The sequence below is a fragment of the Hyperolius riggenbachi genome, chromosome 2, assembly GCF_040937935.1.
Source record: "Hyperolius riggenbachi isolate aHypRig1 chromosome 2, aHypRig1.pri, whole genome shotgun sequence".
NCBI lineage: Eukaryota > Metazoa > Chordata > Amphibia > Anura > Hyperoliidae > Hyperolius > Hyperolius riggenbachi.
Window position 1 is genome coordinate 242,733,425 of NC_090647.1, and position 22,438 is coordinate 242,755,862.

The 22,438-nt window shown below is 41.0% G+C and overlaps 1 protein-coding gene across 1 annotated transcript in view; it reads left to right on the forward strand.

The window, feature by feature from the left end:
- ZPLD1 (zona pellucida like domain containing 1) overlaps window positions 1-22,438 on the forward strand; it is a 344,870-nt gene that overhangs the window by 273,989 nt on the left and 48,443 nt on the right. The window contains exons 4-6 of the mRNA XM_068265320.1: window positions 6,555-6,736; window positions 12,245-12,317; window positions 17,536-17,633. Coding sequence (XP_068121421.1) covers window positions 6,555-6,736; window positions 12,245-12,317; window positions 17,536-17,633 — 353 coding nt within the window. The remainder of the gene's footprint in view (window positions 1-6,554; window positions 6,737-12,244; window positions 12,318-17,535; window positions 17,634-22,438) is intronic.

The window sequence follows — 22,438 nt, forward strand, 5'->3', positions numbered from 1 at the left end:
AGGTCTCGCTACATGATAGCCGCTCAGCGGCATCCCCCCAGCCCCTCCGATCGCCGGCGGCGATCGGAGATCAGGAGATCCCGTTCAAAGAACGGGATCTCCTGGAGGGCTTCCCCCGTCGCCATGGCGACGGGGCGGGATGACATCACCGACGTCATCGACGTTGTGACGTCAAAGGGGACTCCGATCCACCCCACGGCGCTGCCTGGCACTGATTGGCCAGGCAGCGCACGGGGTCTGGGGGGGGGGGCGGCTGCGGCGAAGCGTATAGCGGCGGATCGGCGGTTACTGGTTCAATGCGTAAAAATTTACGCATTGAACCTGTAACGCGTAAAAATGTATGTGTCAATGTTCCTGTACTAGCGGGAATGCGTAAAAATGTACGCAATGCGTCCCGCCGACCTCCGAGGTCAGAAAGCTGCCAGCGGGGGACTGGAGCAGCAGTGAGTGACTACGAGGGCACAGGATGGCTGCATGGGGCTGGTAGAAGCCCCAGGTAAGTGAAACTCATTTTTTTTATTTTGCTTGAACCTTCCCTTTAAATAGAGCTGAACATCTTCATGGCCAGTAGCAATGGTGTATATGGTTTTAGAAGGTCATAATATTAGTTCATCTTCATTCTCTATGCTTTGAGCATTAGTGAATATTTTAGGAAGCAGGTGATCATCACATTCTGACTACCAGATTAACAGGATCGGTAATTATTATAGTCTTTTTTATTTACATGCTCATTCCCTTCATTTATTCTGTTCTTTCAGCCCTTCTAATAACTCTTCAACATGATAACAGCTACAAATATTTCTAAGTCCATGCAATTTTTCTTCTTGATCCAACATCTTCAATTCTTTTATGAGCCAATTAAATATAAATTCCTGGTATTTTAATTTGGTAGAAAAATGATTCCCGTTTTAAATTACTTTTTACGTTTTAAAAAAAAAATATTATATTTTTAAATCCCTGTACATAAGCACCGTAGTATAGTTAATAAATTTTGGTTTAACACTAAATTTTATTTTAAATGTTATATTAAATAATTTGCTATTTAACGCTCTTTTCTGGCTGCTAAACCATATTTCTATTGTGATATTACACTGAAGCAGCAGTGTTATCCGCTATAATAACACATCAGCTGAATTATCATCAATTTACAGTCCATTATCAAATTTGTATTCATTCCATCATTACAATGTGTGCATATTGTAATGCATTTCATAACAAATAAAATGGTATCATTATGTGACCAAAATGTTAGGGACTTGCTCTATCCTTTTAAGATAGTGAGGTCTATAAAATACTCAGTCTTGTCATCTGTTGCTCAAAAGACAACATAGAAGATGTGGGATAAAGAAACTATTGGTTTTATTCAATAAAGCAATGCACAGAGCAACAGTGATGGGCAGAGTGCAGTAACTGATACCAGTTAACCAAATTTTAGCTTATGGTAGTCATATAGGTAAAAATAGTATATCTGATTAGTTTCTATAGGCGACTGCATCTGCACTTTAACTTTTATCTGGCAGTGCCTTATTTCATAGACCTGTTTGTGTTGTGATCAAGAAAAAAAATAAGCAATTGGATTTATAAATATTTGTTTTATTTTTTAGGCTTTCTTTTTGTTTTTCGTGGCTCTTTTTTAATAAAAAGAGGCTGAGGACTGAAAGAAAGGGAAAGGGTAAGTAACTTTTAATTACAGTTTGATTGATTGGGTACCCTGACCCTTCTTCGTGGAATACCAGCATATAACACACCTGATATTTAAACATAGATTGTGATGCTTTCAGAAACTTATATCGTAGCAAAAGAGAATGCATGTTAAGCTCCATAACTGAGCACTTATGCTTAGGGGAAGATAATATTTATAATATTATTATTTGTAAAGGGCTTAGATCTTCCACAGGGCTTAGAACTTTACAGATTATATACTCTTCTCATTAATCACTTGAGGACCGCAGTGTTAAACCCCCCCCTAAAGACCAGGCCATTTTTTAACAAATAGGCCACTGCAACTTTAAGGTCTCGCTGCAGGGCCGCACAACTCGGCACACAAGTGACCCCCTGCCCCCCTTTCTCCCCAACAACATAGCTTTCTGTTGGTGGGGTCTGATCGCTCCCCCAATGTTTTTTTTTTTTACAAATATTTTTCTTATTTATTTTTGAATAAATTCAGTTATTTTTTTTATTATTTTTATTCCCCTCCCCCCCCATCAGCCTATCAGAGGGATCGGCTGTGATAGGCTTCAGTCTATCACAGTGGATCGCTTTTGTGCCTTTGGAGGGGACAGCCGAGTGACACGGCTGTCCCCTGTACAGCGCTGCATTAGATCGCATCGCTGTACCGAGTAAATAGACAGCCGTCTAACAGTCGCTTCTCACCATTTGTCGCATCTGTATATCTGAGATTTTTCTTGGTCTGCCACTTCAAGCCTTAACTTGAACTGAGCCTGTGGTCTTCCATTTCCTCAATATGTTCTTAACTGTGGAAACAGACAGCTGAAATGTCTGAGACAGCTTTCTGTATCCTTCCCTTAAACCATAATGGTGAACAATCTTTGTCTTCAGGTCATTTGAGAGTTGTTTGGAGACCCCCATGTTGCTACTCTTCAGCGAAAATTAAAAGAGGAGGGAAACTTACGACTGACCCCCTTAAATACTCTTTTGATTGGATTCACCTGTGTATGTAGGTCAGGGATCACTGAGCTTACCAAGCCAATTTAAGTTCCAATAATTAGTTGTAAAGGTTTTGGAATCAATAAAATGACAACAGTGCCCAAATGTATGCACCTGCCTAATTTTGTTTAAACAATTATTGCAATCCAATAAACTTAATTTCACTTCTCAAATATCACTGTGTGTGTCTCCTATATGATATACTGTATTAAACTGTCATATTTTATCGTAACAACCAACGATTTATACAAGAAAATCATGACGATTAACAAGGTTGCCCAAACTTTTGCAGTCCACTGTACCATATCTCAAGCACCAATGGACCTGGGCTGCACACTGCAATTTGGCACAGATGTAGTTTGGGGGGTCCCCTCCCTACCCTCAAAATTTGGAGTGTGTTGAATATATTAGTGCTGAGATGCATGTGCGGTCCCAGCTACACACACCTCCTGATTGGGCTTCCCTGTTTGGTAGTGTTCTGCAAAAGCACAGTTACAGTCTTAATGAATAATAATCTTCACAGGTGTGCAATAAGCTGGTATGCTCGCCCTCACACTCTCAGTAGTCCGTCGCAGACTTTATGGTGCTGACAGCGGCACAACTGAGGGGACTGGGAAGATGGTGAGGGAGCTATCAAACTACAGGGGACTGGAAGAAGCCCCAGGTAAGCATACATCCTTTTGCTTTCCTCATATCAGGTATACTTTAATTAGCAAATTCACCCAGTTGGCTGTCCGTGACCCCATCTTCATTTGGAAAACGTATTTCCTGATTAATAGGAGACAATGAGGCTTGGAAAGATCATCTCAGATTCTTTAACACTCAGCATTGGAACTCTTCAATGGCTGTGTGCTATCCTCATTGCTTTATTCATGCTACACCGATGACACCAACTTCACAGATCTAACTATCAGGCAGGGACGGATCTAGGGGGGGGCAAGCAGGTCTCTTGCCCCAGGCGCAGTTTGTTGAATTCTTAAAAAGGCGGCAAAATGAATGGCAGTTTAGGCGCCAAAACCTGACCTTTAGGCGCCAAAATCTGACCTTGCCCCAGGCGAAAATTGGTCTAGATCCGTCCCTGCTATCAGGCATTGCAGTCTGGTAATTCACTTGAGATTTTACAACATGCATGGGCATCCTGTCAATTAATAAACTGCAAATGTAGAAGAGATTCAGAACCATTACTTTGCCTAGCACCCTGCCTAGTCTTAATCTGTCCATTTCAGCACAAAGAATTATAATTTTCTCTATTTTAAATAGAAACTGCATATATCCTGTATAATGGCCAGTGGCGTTGCAATAGGGGTTGCAGAGGTAGCGACTGCATCAGGGCCCTTAGGCCAGAGGAGCCCTGAGGGTCCCTCTCTCAAGAACAATATTAGCTCTCTATTGGCCTTGTCTTGGTAATAATCACTTCTATAGATGCTTTAAATAGTAGTAATCATTAACAAGCTGTTTCCCATCCCCTACTTGCACCTCTGACACTGTTGATGTCCTTTGCAGGTTTTGGTGCGCCATATCAATTGTCATTTATAGAGTGCTTGGGGGGGCCTCATGTAAAACTTGCACCGGGGCCCATAGCTCCTTAGCTACACCACTGATAATGGCTAACCATCATGGTCATATGACTTCTTCCCTGCTACACTGCTGTCCCACCTCCTCCTGACAGGCAAGGTCTGACATCCTGGTAGTATGAGAATTGATCCCTTCCAGAAGGTTACATGCTATCTTGCATTATAATCTTTAGATGTAATACCTGCATCCCATCCCAATGCAGATGAAGATGACGGGCAGTGGATTGGTCACATAACCTCAAAGAATGGACAAGAAGTGCTTTGAGACACTTTGGTTACATCCTGAAATTTAGTTTAGAGGGATAAAACCATTTCCATATATATATCTTCTAGAAATAACACAAAATATTCCAACCATGTAGCAATATTTTGGGTGCTGGTATTAACCTTTCCATAAGCATAGAGAATGCATGTTTTTAGTTTATGAAAGGATAAGTGAAAGAACAATTTTGTTCAAATCTTCTATACTAAGTATAATTACTTTTTTTCCCCAATTACATCTGTCACTGGGAGAGGGCATGAGGGGACTTTTCACTAACTGTGGCACGCACAGCAATGAGTCAGCTATAAAATATATCATTCTGAAGTGGCCACAGACGTCAGCTTATTGTATTGATGTAATGAAAGTGAAATGTGTCTGCAGAAATACTGAGAGCTAAGAAAAACTATATACCATAAGCGAAATTGCTATATAATGCAGCCGGAGGGACAACATTCACTTTGGAAACCCCATAGCAAAGTAAATAAAAGAGGCTCCTTATATACAGATTATCCACAGCCCTTGCTGTGTGGAATGTAGATGGCAGTCTAGTAACTATAAAATATAGATGGGAGATTTCAATACTGATGTGAAGAACTACGCAATGTGTTATCAAGATTGAACTGCACCACTATCTGTAAGCAAGCATAACTGCATGAAATGGGGTGTACATGATGTGTGCGTTGTGCATAGCAGATCCAAGAAGAGAACCTGTGTTTTACCTCAAACATCCAGTCAGATACAAGGGAATGAAATCGATAACACCTTCCCTGTCCATGACTGAATTGTAATGCAGTATGCATAGCTTAGGGGTAGAGCAGATAAAAATGATCATGCAGTAAGCAAGCATAACTGCATGAAATGGGGTGTACATGATGTGTGAGTTGTGCATAGCAGATCAACAAAGGGATCCTGTGTTTTACCTCAAACATCCAGTCTGATACAATAAAATCGATAACACCTTCCCTGTCTGGGATTGAATTGTAATGCTGTATGTATAGCTCAGGGGATGAGCAGATAAAAATGATGAGGGACGAGCGCCGTTAAAATGGTGCCACCATTGGCGGCAATAGTAAAAGTGCTAATTGAAGCTTATACTATTGCCGCCTGTGGCAGCAGTGGGAGTTTAGGGGGTTAAAAGTTAGGCACGAGGGGGTAGATGGCTAAAGTGAATCCGAGATAAACTTTTACTTATTGCATACTTTTGTTCCTTTCATATAGTTTATAGGGCATTCCTCAAGCCAAATACTTTTTTGTTTTTTTGTTTTAACACTCTAATTCCCTTTAAACTAAACAAGCCTCACCCACAGCTTCTCCCGAGTGCATTGGCACTAAAAGCAAGGACTTATGGGAACTCCGTCTGGGCAGGAGGAGGGGGAGGTTACTAGCCAGAGATTTAAGAGGCAGAGGGGAGGAGGGAGGAAGAGAGGGGAGTGAAGTTTTCATAGGCTGAGGGCTGGATATGCAGATCAGCTTGCCTGTGAGTAATGTGACAAACAGAACATGGCCACTCTCATTGTATCACAGGAATAAATAATCATAAACTGTTGAAGCTGTTTGCAGCTAGATTTGCTGTGTAAACTATCTAAACTTTAGATAAGATATATAGACAAGTTACTTTTTATAGTTAGTTTTTCATCTCGAATTCGCTTTAAGGTTAGGAAGTGGGGTGAAGTGGTTCAGGGTTAGGCACTGGGGGGAGGGATCCGTTAAGGTTAGGCAGCGAGGTGGAGTGGTCTTAGGGTTAGGCACTGGGGAAGGGGGGGGGGTGTTAAGATTAGACAGCGGGTGGAGTGGTCTTAGGCACCAGTGCGGGATTCTAGGGTTAGTCATCGGTTGAGGGATGGTTCAGTGTGACAGTAATGTGTGACACAAATTTTGAATTGGAGCGTTCACACCTTTAGTGTGAGAGGAAGATCAGATAAAGTGATAAAATAGAATATGTTAAACAGGGTCTGTCAAACTGAGACTGCTTTGATTTGAAAACTTATTATGTATTTATTTGTGTGTCAAGTCTAGTTTAACTTAGTTATTTTGTTGTTTCAATCTAACAGGTGTCCACTGTACCTGGAGCCAATGCTTATGGAGAAGTTTCAATGGTGCAAATAGGAAATATTTCTGGATATATAGATACTCCAGATCCTCCAACTATTATAAGCTATTTACCTGGACTTTTGTACAGGTTTAGCTGCAGCTATCCTCTGGAGTATTTGGTGAATAACACTCAACTGGCTTCGTAAGTATACCATGATACCAAATTTTGATTGTTTGTATATAATGTAAAGGTATGTAGCTGCACCAATACCATACATACAAAATATAAAGGATTTCCATTGAGTGCACTGTATAGTTACAGGGATGTGTCAAAATGTTCTGGGCTTAATCAAAAAGGAAATGATGTACAGTTGTAAAAATATATTTTCAACACACTTAGCATTTTGTTTTCAAAGTTTTGTTAATCCACATTTTTTAGGACTGCTTATTGAAATGTTTATTGAAATTAGTTTGTTTACTAGATCAAGTAAAACTTTTAAAATGTAAGCCTATCTTTAAAAATAAATAAATCAGCAAACAATGTTCCACAACACTATTTTTGCATGCACCTTTGTAAAGGTAAGTACAGATGCTAGAATTGTATTATTAGAGATGATTGCTTACCACATGAAAAACTGGCATCACTACTGCTTTTTCACAACATTGTTTAGCAATCTGTTATGTCCGAGTGCTAAACAATGCAGAGTGTCACACCCTGGATACTAGGTTGCACCCCAGTCTTGTGCCTGGGTGGCCAGTGCCTAGAAAGGGCTCTGCTCCCTAGATTTCAACTTTTCATAGTTCAAATTTTGCTACAGGTTTTACACATTTTAAACGTTTCACAACAATCATTGGTGGCTTAGTGCGGGCACCGGCTTAGTGCAGTGCATAGTTCTTTTAAAAACTGAGGGTTTCCTGGTTACAAATAGGTGGAACATAAATGAGTTTAAAGACAATACATTTTTTTAATTCTGTTTTGAATAGTGTGAACAAAGTTTAGAAATTTGAAAGTATTCACTGATTGTTTTTGTCACCACTGAAGATACTTTCCATAACTTCCTACCTCTGGGACCTACATAAAGATTTGTGGCTTTAGTGTGAAAACCATGAGTCCTGAGGAAGGCAAAAGATATAAGCAACAATTATTATTATTATTATTTATATAGCGCCAACATATTCCGCAGCGCTTTACAAACAATAAAAACTAGTGAGAATTGTAAATCTTGCCCTCTCTCTAAAAAATCTTTAGTTGTTGCTTTTCTTATCACTCTTGATGAGGTTTCTCCCACTTACTATCTAGACAGGAAGTGATGGAAATTCTCAGAGACAGGGAAAGAGAACAGCAATACAAATCCAAAAGGGTTCTTTTAAGCCCTTACTACATTATTCTTCAATTCTATGATAAAAAAAATCCTGCAATTGGGCTTCCTTGGAATTATGGGTGACTAGCAACACTGTTCCATAGAAATCATTCAGTGATTTTATTCTTGTATCAGGAATGGTTACAATTATATATTCAAAATAAAATAATGCAATGCTAGTGCTTCCCAAGTTGCTGCATACATATAGATGTTGATGGAATGTTTTTCAACTATTGATTTAAAATGATTGCAAAAGAATGTTTGAGAGTTTGATTCAGTCCAATGCAATCATATTATATAAACATATCTGGCTCTTCAACTTGATAAAATGAGCAGAAGTAATATTTTATAACTGGCCGGTTTGATTTTGCATAGATGAGATTTTTTTGTTAATTAGTCATCATCAAACATTGAAAATGTCTGAGGTCAGCATTAGCATTTTTCTTTTTAATCTGATTTCTGATGCAGTAAGCAAATGCATAGTGCAGTAATTATTAGTTTTCTTCCATAAGATTATAAAATAAAATATTTTGTTTAACTAAGTTTACCATGGTGATTACATTTGTGTGTTGTAATGGCTAGAAAAAGAAAAACATCTGTGTGAAATGGCTTTCTGTTTTCTTATTTATAGCATATTGTGTAAAGATCAACTCCTTCTCTGGCTTATGGAAATATAGACAAAAGAATAAGGGTACCCCACAGAGCCTGTGCACATGTTAGATTGGTTGTGCTAGTGGGGTTTGTCAGTGTGATTTCTGTATAAAGAACTTATGAGCATGAACAGTAGCGAGAACCATATACAACGTAGATTCTTAGATTCTTTAAGCTGTGTTTTTTCTTCACATTCCATCAGGCATAAGGTTTTTTAATGTTAAAAGCAAATAGCGTTTTATTGACTTTGTCTCAAGGGAGATTACTAGAAGCATAGGACATATACATCTATATTACCATTTAAACCAATCTATAGTTAAATAAAGAAGTACATTTTATGCTGTATGTTTTAACTAGGCACTGCAGGCTTGGTGCCATTAGTTTTGTGCAAGAACTGTCAATGCAGTACAGTGTCATTAATGTTAATATCTGCAAAAGTCATCAGTTAGTTTTGTCCTGCTATCAAAAGAAGATACATTTCCCCCCTCCACAACCTATCTCAGCCCTACCGTAAAATATAACTCCTCCAATTCAAGTAGTGTTGAGCCAAAATTTTCGAAATTTCGCGTTTTCTTAATTACGGACGCGGATTTTGCTGCTACGACACAAATTCGTAATGTTGTAATTGCCATACAAATCGTAAATTGGAATTCCGTAAGCAACATTTCGGCTTCATAATTTCGCGTTTCGCTGCAAATTCGTGTTTAACGCAAAATTTAGTAATTTTATGTTTTCTATAGAAACAAAGTTATTTTAGTTACAAAAATGAACATAATTTCATTTCTAATAGTAATTATGCACATTTAGGTCATGACTAAACTCAGGAAAGTCACTCATTGATTGCAATTACTGATTGCAATTACTGATAATGCAAAGGCCCCTGCACATGCTGTCGCTTTAAATGTATCAGGAGGCTCTATCTGCAGCCACTTCTAAGACAGGTGCTCTTTGCCATGGTGCACTTAGCTGTCATGTTGAGCCACTTGGTTTTGGGCCTTGCAATATCTGATAATGCAAAGGTACCTGCAAGTGCTGTCGCTTTAAATGTATCAGGAGCCTCTGGACTGGAACACAATTTTGAGAAAGATCAAATTTGCTGGTTAAAAATGAAATTCTGATTTGTTTGTGTTACGTAAACGATCGTAATTCCGAAAATGATCGTAATTACGGAATTCCCCATAAAAACAAAATATGGCATAATTTTGTGAAATGCGCAAAATTTTGATTACGGCCATAATCAAAATTTCACGAATTTCGTGAAATTTCATGAAATTTAGTGTAATCGTAATTGGGTCATTACGCTCATCCTAAATTCAAGCTTTACACTCCAACATAAAATCTCCTATCTCATCCCCTATATGGAAACTATTATTGTCCTATATAACCTTGCTGTACCCCGTCAATGAAAAATACAATTCATAGTTGAAAGTGTGCTTAAAACTAATAAAAAACGAGCTAACATAAAAGTAATTCTACATTAGGAGCATCATTTTTAACACCCAGGGCAGCTCTATAGAAAATTAAAAATGCATTCTAAAAATGTGGTTTATTATTAAAAAAAACTTTAATTTTACCTCATTTTTTTTTACATCTAAGGGTTAAATTAGCCACTTTGTCTGTCCGCAAAGGACCTGTGGTCCCTGAGCAGGAGATGGTGGAAGACAGATAAGAAATCACCTCTTTAGACTTAATTGACCACAAACAAACCCCCATTGTACTTCAAACAGAAAACATCAGTTACAGTTGAAGAATTTCACACCTAGCATGGATAAAATCAGTTGTAAAATAGCAGGGGAGTGAGCTTCTGAACAATGGCAGCCCTTGCAGCAATTTGAAGCCAAGAGCTGCTTGGATCCCTTTAACCTCTTCTTAGTCTCTATGCTGTCTGCTTAACTGAGCAATGGTTGGAGGAAGGGTGTAGCTCATTAGTTAGTACAATCAGATCAGAGAATGCCAGGGAGTAATACTAGAAATTGTTTTGCTCTCTCTAATGGTTATGCCACAGTAGCTGGTAAAAGTGCTCAGGGAAGCACTTCTGGAGGATGAAGCCTCCCACATGAATCAGTCATCAAAAAATGGCATCTCCTCCAGTACTTTAGTTTTATTTCAAGACAAAAAACCCTGAATACAAACCTCTGCTGTAGTGTGTCCCAAATCAGCAGGGATCCTGAAAGTGCAGAACCAAAATACTGTGCTATATTTATTTATTTAATTTATTTATTTATTGCATTTATAAAGCGCCAACATATTACGCAGCGCTGTATATATATATATATATATAGGCAACACCAGTAATATCTAAAAATGAACCATGTGCTTTATGAAATTGTTATAAATACAGTGTAAAACCTGGCATAGTGCAATCTATAAAAGGTACCAGTGTACACTCCACAGCGATTAGTATCTGAAAAGAAAACACAAAGCTCCCATAGCGTAAAACTGTAACTGTATAAAGGTCAGCAGCATACAGTGACCATAACATCAGAATCCTCAATCAATCAGACAGGGGCTCACCAGATAGTTGCCACCTCATACACCAGGTGGATCTAGCACTTGCCAAACAAATGAAGAGACGGCACACTATTGGCTGCAATCACTTTGCTTGTATTCAGGAACAAGTGTGCCGTCTCTTCATTTGTTTGGATGTACAGTATCCTAAGCTGTTAGAGCAATCCGGCTGAGACTAGGCACCGGCAACTCACACAAGTCTCATACACCTGTTCACCTGCTATCCAGGCATCCATTGTTTGAGGATCTAGCACTTGAGCTGTCATCCAGCCAGTAAGGCTAACCCAGGAACGATTCCACAGATAAAAGTTTTATTCCAGCAAGCATCCACAAGGATCCATAAAAGACCTTTATAGACTGTATTTTATCCTGGAATCTTATCTACGTGTGAACCCACTACCCAGTGCCCACACTGGACATTTTATGCGCTTGGCGCAGTATATCTGAATATTTGTCATAGTGCAATGTCAGCTTTCTAGAGATCTAATAAAATAGGACCAATAGCATCAAGTGACCTATAACATGCTCCCAAGTGACTGGTGACATAATTCTAGCACAATCACCAGCTGTCGATACAGAATACCCAGATAGCTCATGGTGACCCAGAACCACTTCAAAGGTATAAGGGGCTAAAAGAGACCTTAAACTTTGCTCCTTAACACCCACCCCTAACCCCACTGGCTGTCAACCTGTCCCTTGACATGTACAAAGTGTTGAATGGCAGCTCAGCCATTCCCTCCAGTGTTCTGATTGGGTGGGGTGGTGACTGGCATCTTGTCCATACTTTCCCTCCCTACTTCCCCTATGACTCACAAAGAACCAGTGCCGGTCCAGTGACAATCACTGATACGCCCCAAATTTAGTTATATCTGCCAATTTGTAAGATTTAATGCATATTTTATACCCTTGGGTAGGGGTAGGATAAGTTGGGATGATACAAGCTTAAAACATGTTTGCCTGACCAGGGATTTAATAGTAATTATTTTTATTTGGTTTAAAGAACAGTGATATACACTGTACTAATAAAAAGATGAAACATTAGTTCAGAAGTGATGTACTGTTGTAGCTATATGGTTATTTAATTTGCAGTATTGCTATCCACAATTCCATTTGCAAGATATGTTGATGAACTTGTCATCGCTAATAGAATCTGATAATAACAAGTTATTATTACTAATTTACCATTGTAGATCTGCAGCTGCTATTTCTGTAAGAGACGGAAATGGTACATTTATCAGCACACTGAATTTACTCCTGTATAATGTAAGTACAGCTAATTAATTCATGTTTTTTTGTTCTATCAAATGCTTATTCTTGAAAGAAATCTTCTGTTGCTCTTATTTTACAACTTATCACAGTTGTAAACACAGAGGGCCATATGCAATTCACTTTTTCAGTTTTCTCCTAGGAGATCATTTTTCATTTTCGATTTAAAATAACTTTCCAGCACTTTTCAACTAAAACAGTACCAAAAAGTAGGTGAAAAAAGTACTATCAAAATAGTTTTGAGTATTTTCTTGTTTTTTGGTGGCTTAAAGGAATACTTAAGCCAAAAACAAAAAATGATATTTACTCACCCGGGGCATCCCTCAGCCCCCTGAAGCTGGATGGTGCCCTCGCAGCCCCGCTCCGATCGTCCTGTCCCCGCTGGCGGCTATTTCCAGGTTTGGCGACAGCCGCCAACAGGCTGGGAACGCGGCTGACTCTCTGCGTTCCCAGCCGCTATATCACCCTCTATGCTGCTATAGCGTATATATATATACGCTATAGCAGCATAGAGGGTGATATAGCGGCTGGGAACGCGGAAAATCAGCCGCATTCCCAGCCTGTCGGCGGCTGTCGCCGAACCCGGAAGTAGCCGCCGGCAGGGATAGGACGATCGGAGCGGGGCTGTGAGGGCACCATACAGCTTCAGGGGGCTGAGGGATGCCCCGGGTGAGTAAATATCATTTTTTGTTTTTGGCTTAAGTATTCCTTTAAAAGGCATTTTATTGACAAGTTTAAAAATATCACGTAGGAGAAAACTCAGGAGAAAAAGATAATTGTATATGGGCCAGGCATTTTACCAACTTGTTAACATTGAAAAATGCTTGAAAGTTATTTTAAAGAGAATTCAAAAATGATCTCCTAGGAGATAACTCAGGAGAAAAAGTAAATTGCATATGGGCCTATGTCTGCTTCCATGAAAGCAGGAAGTAGACACAATGCAGATTTATTGCAGGATTTGTATCAGCTGTAACAAATAAATGCTTTTCTTTAAACGTGATTATGCTGTTGTTTATCTTATATAGCAGCGAGGAAGTTCTGAGTTCAGGTCCTCTTAAGTTCTGGCTGGTTCACAAATGGTCGAATTAAAGTTAACACCCAGCAGAATGTTGCAAAAACATTTTTGGGCTAGCGAGTTCTTTACACCCTATCCAATTCCCCTTTTCATGCTGCTGAGAAGCCGTGCTCCTCTTCATAGATGAGCATTGGCTTAGACCTGTTGGTTAGCAGCAGGTCTAATGTCCCTAATGCACATCTTCTGCCACTGTTACCAAGCAACTGGGATTTCCCTTTACTAAGGAGACCCCCAGAGCTTCTCTGCCATGCTACCATTGCTGCACGTAGCTACCCACCAATCCTTTGCAATTACCACCAGCCCTGTTGCTATCCACTCCCACAGTGCTGTTCTTCTGCTGTGATGATGTGATGATTGTACAATAAATGCAAAGTCGATATTATAGCTTGTGCCCATCTTCTGTTTTTTTTTTCAAAGTGTTCTGGCTTTGGATGGTGAATGCACGGCTACATGAATGATCTTGCGGCTATGTTGTGTGCTTGTCACTTCCGCTCTGTTGAAGACCATGCCAAGAGAGCTTGGCATGCAGGGGCGGATATTGGATGAGTGACCTCACTACCCATCACCTAGCACACAGGAGCAATGCTACTTTCAGTTTTTAGAGTAATAATCTTAAGGCTCGGCCATCACACCAGTGAGGCTAGCAATTGGATTTGCTGGTAATCCTCATGCATGGCCAGGTGATAAGTAGCGTACATGCTGTGAGCTACTTACCACTCCAAATACTATGGCCAATAGTGTGGTGATCCCGTGTGCTTGGTACATTTTTCACAAAAGGGGCTTGATTCACTAAAGCACGCCAGTGAAAAGCCCCTTAGCACCTGCAAACTGCCTCTTCACGCGCTAATATGCACGTAAAGTTTTGCATGCAATGATTTGCATGCAAACTAGCATTTTAAGCAATGACTTCACGTGCTAAGTAGTGTTGGGCGAACACCTGGATGTTCGGGTTCGGGTCCGTTCGCCGAACATGGGCCAGATATTCGGCATATTCGGCCCGAACCCCGAACTCCCCGAACATCCCGCTTTTGGGGGCCCTATGGGGTCGCAGGCATAAGGGGGGAGCATGCCCCGGTCGCAGGGGGGGGTCGGAACTTCCCCCCACCCCCTCCGCTACCGCTCCCCCCTCTGCCCGCTTCCCCATACAAAAATTTTCCGTAAAGTTCAATAGTACCTTCAGTGGCTGGCCTGGCTGGCACTGTGGTGTGTTGTGAGTGAGGAAGAGGAGGAGTCCGAGTAGGACGCGTTGAGGCCGGGCAGCGGGCGGTTCAGCGGTAGTACCCTTGTGGTACTTCCGCCCTTTCTCTGACCTCACGTCCTCTGCATACGAGGGTACGCGTGACGCGTACCCTCGTATGCGTCATCACGTAGAGGACGTGAGGTCAGAGAAAGGGCGGAAGTACCACAAGGGTACTACCGCTGAACCGCCCGCTGCCTGGCCTCAACGCGTCCTACTCGGACTCCTCCTCCTCCTCACTCACAACACACCACAGTGCCAGCCAGGCCAGCCACTGAAGGTACTATTGAACTTTACGGAAAATTTTTGTATGGGGAAGCGGGCAGAGGGGGGAGCGCTAGCGGAGGGGGTGGGGGGAATTTCCGACCCCCCCGCGACCGGGGCATGCTCCCCCCTTATGCCTGCGACCCCATAGGGGGGCAGTATTCGGCTGAACAGGGCCCTGTTCGGCCGAACAGGGGCCCTGTTTGGCCTGTTCGGCTGGGCATTGAGCTGTTCGGGCGAACCCGAACTAAAAAGGCCGAACACCATGAGGTGTTCGGCCGAACTCGAACATCACCCGAACAGGGTGATGTTCTGCAGAACCCGAACAGTGGCGAACACTGTTCGCCCAACACTAGTGCTAAGGAGACTTAACTCACAAAGAGACGGCTTATCATGCAAACGGAGCATTGCACGCAGCGCCATAAGCACGCACCGCGTAACGCTGTACGCGTGATAAAATAGCACGCGAACAGCAACAGCTTTGCAGTGCAAACTACTTAGCACCCTAGTTTGCATGTGCAAAGCCTTAACATGTGCTATCTGAGTTAGCACTGGTTAGTGAATCAAGCCCCTGATCAGGCATATTAGGTTGCTTAATCCACAGGAAAATAGCTTCATTCTGATTCAAAATGTTCTGGCTTCACTCATGGCTAACATGGTACAATACTCTACTCATGTAAATTATAGTAGAGATTTATATGTTGTCAGCCATCACTTAAAGCAGAAGGAGTTTTTCATTTTTTTCTTTTTAAATAAGCATGATACCATAAAATGAATAACTCAACAGATTAAGCAACAAACTTTTAAAGGAAAAAGTGTGCAGAAAAGGCACGAGACCTGCACATACATCCAAGAGGATATTACTATTAATCTCACCTGCAAATCACTACATACAAGACTCTGTTTCAAGTCGACTAACATGGTATATTGATTGTGTGTTCAAAATGCCCTAGAGGGCTTTATGTGGAGAAAACTGAGAAACGATTGTGTCAGCAAACATGTATAGACTCTCTATTAACAACAATCAAATTGATGTTCCTATAGCAACCAAGTAAATAACTTACAGAGGACCTGTAATCAAGGATTGAACTTCATCCCAATCAGTGGCTGATATCGCCTTTCCCATGAGAAATCTTTACCTTTTCTCAAACGGATCATCAGGGGAGTCTGTATGGCTGATATTGTAGTGAAACCCCTCCCCACAGTGTGATTTCAGCACCTACAGTAGGTACTGACATCACACTGGGGGAGCCTTCATCTCCTTCCACAGATATCACCTGCCAGCAGTAAAGATGTCGCCATATGATACATTTCAAAATGTAAATCTGGGAGAGGAAAGATTTTACAATAGGGTAAACACTGACTAAATCATTTCTAAATAATTATTGTAAAAATCAAGCACTTTAATTACGTTATTTTTACTGTAGTTCCTGTTTAATGACCTTTAGGTTACTGTTCATATGGGCTTCTTTAGATCAATATAGACAACAAAACGTATTCTAGGGTAAATGCACCTTCCCCAAAATACAATTTTATCTGCACTGCTCAATAAGCTGTGTGTTAGGCCCCACCAGGGAGATTTTAGGATTAGGCATTGGTAGAGGGAGGCTCCTGTGTGAGAGAAGGGCTAGGACATAGCAAAATATCGGCAAATAGTACCAATACTCTACTATGGAATTTCAGTAGTAGAATATCACTAAATTTAGCGATATTCTACTGGCTACAAACCCTGCACCCTTTTTTTCCAGGCACATTTTTTTCATGCATGCTTGGTTGCAGTGCAGTCTGAATCACACACCTGGAACAAGCATGTGGCTAACCCAGTCAGAAACATTTGATCTGCATGCTTGTTTGGGGACTATGACTAAAAGTATTAGAGACAGGTGATCAGCAGTACAGACAGGTAATGTGCAATGTTTAAAATGAAATAAACATGGCAGCTTCCATGTCTCTCTAACATTAGGTGTCCTTTAAGGTCAGTTCAGTGTACAGGTTAGGTTCCTGAAGATGAATTGCATAAAATATGTTGAAAATGATATGATTTAATCTACTGTGTTAACTAGTAAATTGTGTTAGCCTTAATCAAATATGTCTGATGTAAATTATGAGATTACAGTGTAAAAAATCGTGTTTTAAAGTACATACAAGTTTTGATAAATAAATATTTGCCAGTGGTAATGCTCTCCGGATTGTATTTGGATGAAATCTGAATGACTTTCATTCGGATTTCAGCCTCTTAATTAATGCAGCTGAGCGGGTGGGTGAGGGGGTGTTAAACTTACTCAGCATATGTCTTGTTTCATCTGTCCCACGGCGCCTCCCATGCTGCGTTTCAAGCCGCGTCATGTGACTACAAACACTTCCTCCTTCCGTGTTGAAGGAGGAAGTGTTTGTAGTCACATGATGCAGCTTGGAACGCAGCGTGGGAGGTGCCGTGGGACAGATGAAAGAAGTCATATGCTGGGTAAGTTGAACCCCCCTCGCCCACCCGCTCAGCTGCATTAATTAAGAGGATGAAATCCAATGAAAGTCCTTCAGATTTCATCCGTCGTTCATCGCTGCTTGCCAGTTGCCTTCAACAAAACTGAATTCTAAATATTTTATTTACTAATTCATGTGAACATTTCTGACTGTTACAGGATTCAACCTACAGAGAGCAGATGCTAATACCAAGTACCGGATTACCATTGAAAACAAAAATATATGCAGCAGTGAGAGCAACCAACCTCGACGGACGGTATTTTACAACACAATGCCTTTCTGATGGCTTGCACTTTGTGTTTTGACCTTGTTAAATAATAGTTCAAAAGCATTTACATTTTGTGAGTAAACAGGAACTTTTGCAATCATTTTGTATTTTTTTAACGCTCTGCAAAGAAGGTTTGACCAGAAATATTTGTAAATGAAGCAAAACCAAGCTAAAATACAACAAGAAGGCATTTAAGGAAACGTTTTATTTTTTCCACAGTAAAAATGGATCTTGGATTGCAATAGTAAATACCCATGCTGCAACAGCTATGCTCATTCACATAGTGTCCAGGAACTTACAAAACATCACAACTGATCACACTAGAATACAGTTCACTTTGAAAATCCATTATATATGAATTATATATGAATATTCAGAGTAAATGTAGTGTAAGTACACTCATCCATTTTGGATCTACAAACAGGATGAAAAGGCGCCCAAAGGATAATAAAATTAGAGAAAGGCGCTCTATTTCTGGCTCTGAACATAGTGTGGCACTTGATTTGGCCTTTGGAAGTGGGTGGAGACCCACAAAATGCGTTGCCAGTGCTATTAAAGATTATTCATTTATAGATGAATTTGCCTACAATGAGGTAAGCCACTTATTGATTTTATAGATTTTAATTTATTTTATTATCCTTTGGGTGCCTTTTCATCCTGTTTGTGCATTTAATACCCCCTCTGTCTCAAGGTAGGGGATACCTTTGGACCCCGTCTATGGGTCCATAAGACTCTTTTTTCCTTTAACCACTTCGGGACCACAGTCTTTTCGCCCCTTAAGGACCAGAGCCTTTTTCTCCATTCAGACCACTGCAGCTTTCACGGTTTATTGCTCGGTCATAAAACCTACCACCTAAATGAATTTTACCTCCTTTTCTTGTCACTAATACAGCTTTCTTTTGATGCTATTTGATTGCTGCTGCGAGTTTTACTTTTTATTATATTCATCAAAAAAGACATGAATTTTGTCAAAAAAATGACTTTTTTAACTTTCTGTGCTGACATTTTTCAAATAAAGTAAAATTTCCTATACATTTGAGCGCGAAAGTTATTCTGCTACATGTCTTTGATAAAAAAAAAAACATTCAGTGTATATTTATTGGATTGGGTAAAAGTTATAGCGTTTACAAACTATGGTGCCAAAAGTGAATTTTCCCATTTTCAAGCATCTCTGACTTTTCTGCGCACCTGTCATGTTTCATGAGGGGCTAAAATTCCAGGATAGTACAAATACCCCCCAAATGACCCCATTTTGGAAAGAAGACATCCCAAAGTATTCAGTGAGAGGCATGGTGAGTTCATAGAAGATTTTATTTTTTGTCACAAGTTAGCGGAAAATGACAGTTTGTGACAAAAAAAAAAAAAAAAAAAAGTTTCCATTTCTTCTAACTTGCGACAAAAAAAAATGAAATCTGCCACGGACTCACTATGCTCCTCTCTGAATACCTTGAAGTGTCTACTTTCCAGAATGGGGTCATTTGTGGGGTGTGTTTACTGTCCTGGCATTTGGGGGGTGCCTAATTGTAAGCACCCCTGTAAAGCCTAAAGATGCTCATTGGACTTTGGGCCCCTTAGCGCAGTTAGGCCGCAAAAAAGTGCCACACATGTGGTATTGCCGTACTCAGGAAAAGTAGTATAATGTGTTTTGGGGTGTATTTTTACACATACACATGCTGGGTGGGAGAAATATCTCCGTAAATGACAATTTTTTTATTTTTTTTACACACAATTGTCTATTTATAGAGATATTTCTCCCACTCAGCATGGGTATGTGGAAAAATACACCCCAAAACACATTATACTACTTCTCCTGAGTACGGCGATACCACATGTGTGGCACTTTTTTGCACCCTAACTGCGCTAAGGGGCCCAAAGTCCAATGAGTACCTTTAGGATTTCACAGGTCATTTTGAGAAATTTCGTTTCAAGACTACTCCTCACGGTTTAGGGCCCCTAAAATGCCAGGACAGTATAGGAACCCCACAAATTACCCCATTTTAGAAAGAAGACACCCCAAGGTATTCCGTTAGATGTATGGTGAGTTCATAGAAGATTTTTTTTTTTTGTCACAAGTTAGCGGAAATTGATTGTAATTGTTTTTTTTCACAAAGTGTCATTTTCCGCTAACTTGTGACAAAAAATAAAATCTTCTATGAACTCGCCATTCTCCTAACGGAATACCTTGGGGTGTCTTCTTTCTAAAATGGAGTCATTTGTGGGGTTCCTATACTGCCCTGGCATTTTAGGGGCCCTAAACCGTGAGGAGTAGTCTTGAAACCAAATGTGGCAAAATGACCTGTGAAATCCTAAAGGTACTCATTGGACTTTGGGCCCCTTAGCGCACTTAGGGTGCAAAAAAGTGCCACACATGTGGTACCGCCGTACTCAGGAGAAGTAGTATAATGTGTTTTGGGGTGTATTTTTACACATACCCATGCTGGGTGGGAGAAATATCTCTGTAAATGACAATTATTTGATTTTTTTTACACACAATTGTCCATTTACAGAGAGATTTCTCCCACCCAGCATGGGTATGTATAAAAATACACCCCAAAACACATTATACTACTTCTTCTGAGTACGGCGATACCACATGTGTGACACTTTTTTGCAACCTAGGTGCGCTAAGGGGCCTAACGTCCTATTCACAGGTCATTTTGAGGCATTTGGATTCTAGACTACTCCTCACGGTTTAGGGCCCCTAAAATGCCAGGGCAGTATAGGAACCCCACAAGTGACCCCATTTTAGAAAGAAGACACCCCAAGGTATTCTGTTAGGAGTATGGTGAGTTCATAGAAGATTTTTTTTTTGTCACAAGTTAGCGGAAAATGACACTTTGTGAAAAAAAAAACAATACATATCAATTTCCGCTAACTTGTGACAAAAAATAAAATCTTCTATGAACTCATCATACACCTAAAAGAATACCTTGGGGTGTCTTCTTTCTAAAATGGGGTCACTTGTGGGGTTCCTATACTGCCCTGGCATTTTAGGGGCCCTAAACCGTGAGGAGTAGTCTTGAACCCAAATGTCTCAAAATGACCTGTGAAATCCTAAAGGTACTCATTGGACTTTGGGCCCCTTAGCACAGTTAGGCTGCAAAAAAGTGTCACACATGTGGTATCGCCGTACTCAGAAGAAGTAGTATAATGTGTTTTGTGGTGTATTTTTACATATAACCATGCTGGGTGGGAGAAATATCTCTGTAAATGACACATTTTTGATTTTTTTTACACACAATTGTCCATTTACAGAGAGATTTCTCCCACCCAGCATGGGTATGTGTAAAAATACACCACAAAACACATTATACTACTTCTCCTGAGTATGGCGATACCACATGTGTGACACTTTTTTGCAGCCTAGGTGCGCTAAGGGGCCCAACGTCCTATTCACAGGTCATTTTGAGGCATTTGTTTTCTAGACTACTCCTCACGGTTTAGGGCCCCTAAAATGCCAGGGCAGTATAGGAACCCCACAAGTGACCCCATTTTAGAAAGAAGACACCCCAAGGTATTCCGTTAGGGGTATGGTGAGTTCATAGAAGATTTTATTTTTTCTCACAAGTTAGTGAAAAATGACACTTTGTGAAAAAAACAATAACAATCCAATTTCCGCTAACTTTTGACAAAAAATAAAATATTCTATGAACTCATCATACACCTAACAGAATACCTTGGGGTGTCTTCTTTCTAAAATGGGGTCACTTGTGGGGTTCCTATACTGCCCTGGCATTTTACGGGCCCAAAACTGTGAGTAGTCTGGAAACCAAATTTCTCAAAATGACTGTTCAGGGGTATAAGCATCTGCAAATTTTGATGACAGGTGGTCTATGAGGGGGCAAATTTTGTGGAATCGGTCATAAGCAGGGTGGCCTCTTAGATGACAGGATGTATTGGGCCTGATCTGATGGATAGGAGTGCTAGGGGGGTGACAGGAGGTGATTGATGGGTGTCTCAGGGGGCGGTTAGAGGGGAAAATAGATGCAATCAATGCACTGGGGAGGTGATCGGAAGGGGGTCTGAGGGGGATCTGAGGGTTTGGCCGAGTGATCAGGAGCCCACACGGGGCAAATTAGGGCCTGATCTGATGGGTAGGTGTGCTAGGGGGTGACAGGAGGTGATTGATGGGTGTCTCAAGGTGTGATTAGAGGGGGGAAATAGATGCAAGCAATGCACTGGCGAGGTGATCAGGGCTGGGGTCTGAGGGCGTTCTGAGGTGTGGGCGGGTGATTGGGTGCCCGCAAGGGGCAGATTAGGGTCTAATCTGATGGGTAACAGTGACAGGTGGTGATAGGGGGTGATTGATGGGTAATTAGTGGGTGTTTAGAGGAGAGAATAGATGTAAACAATGGATTTGGGAGGTGATCTGATGTCGGATCTGCGGGCGATCTATTGGTGTGGGTGGGTGATCAGATTGCCCGCAAGGGGCAGGTTAGGGGCTGATTGATGGGTGGCAGTGACAGGGGGTGATTGATGGGTGGCAGTGACAGGGGGTGATTGATGGGTGATTGACAGGTAATCAGTGGGTTATTACAGGGGAGAACAGATGTAAATATTGCACGGGCGAATTGATAAGGGGGGGGTCTGAGGGCAATCTGAGCGTGTGGGCAGGTGATTGGGTGCCCGCAAGGGGCAGATTAGGGTCTAATCTGATGGGTAACAGTGACAGGTGGTGATAGGGGGTGATTGATGGGTAATTAGTGGGTGTTTAGAGGAGAGAATAGATGTAAACAATGGATTTGGGAGGTGATCTGATGTCGGATCTGCGGGCGATCTATTGGTGTGGGTGG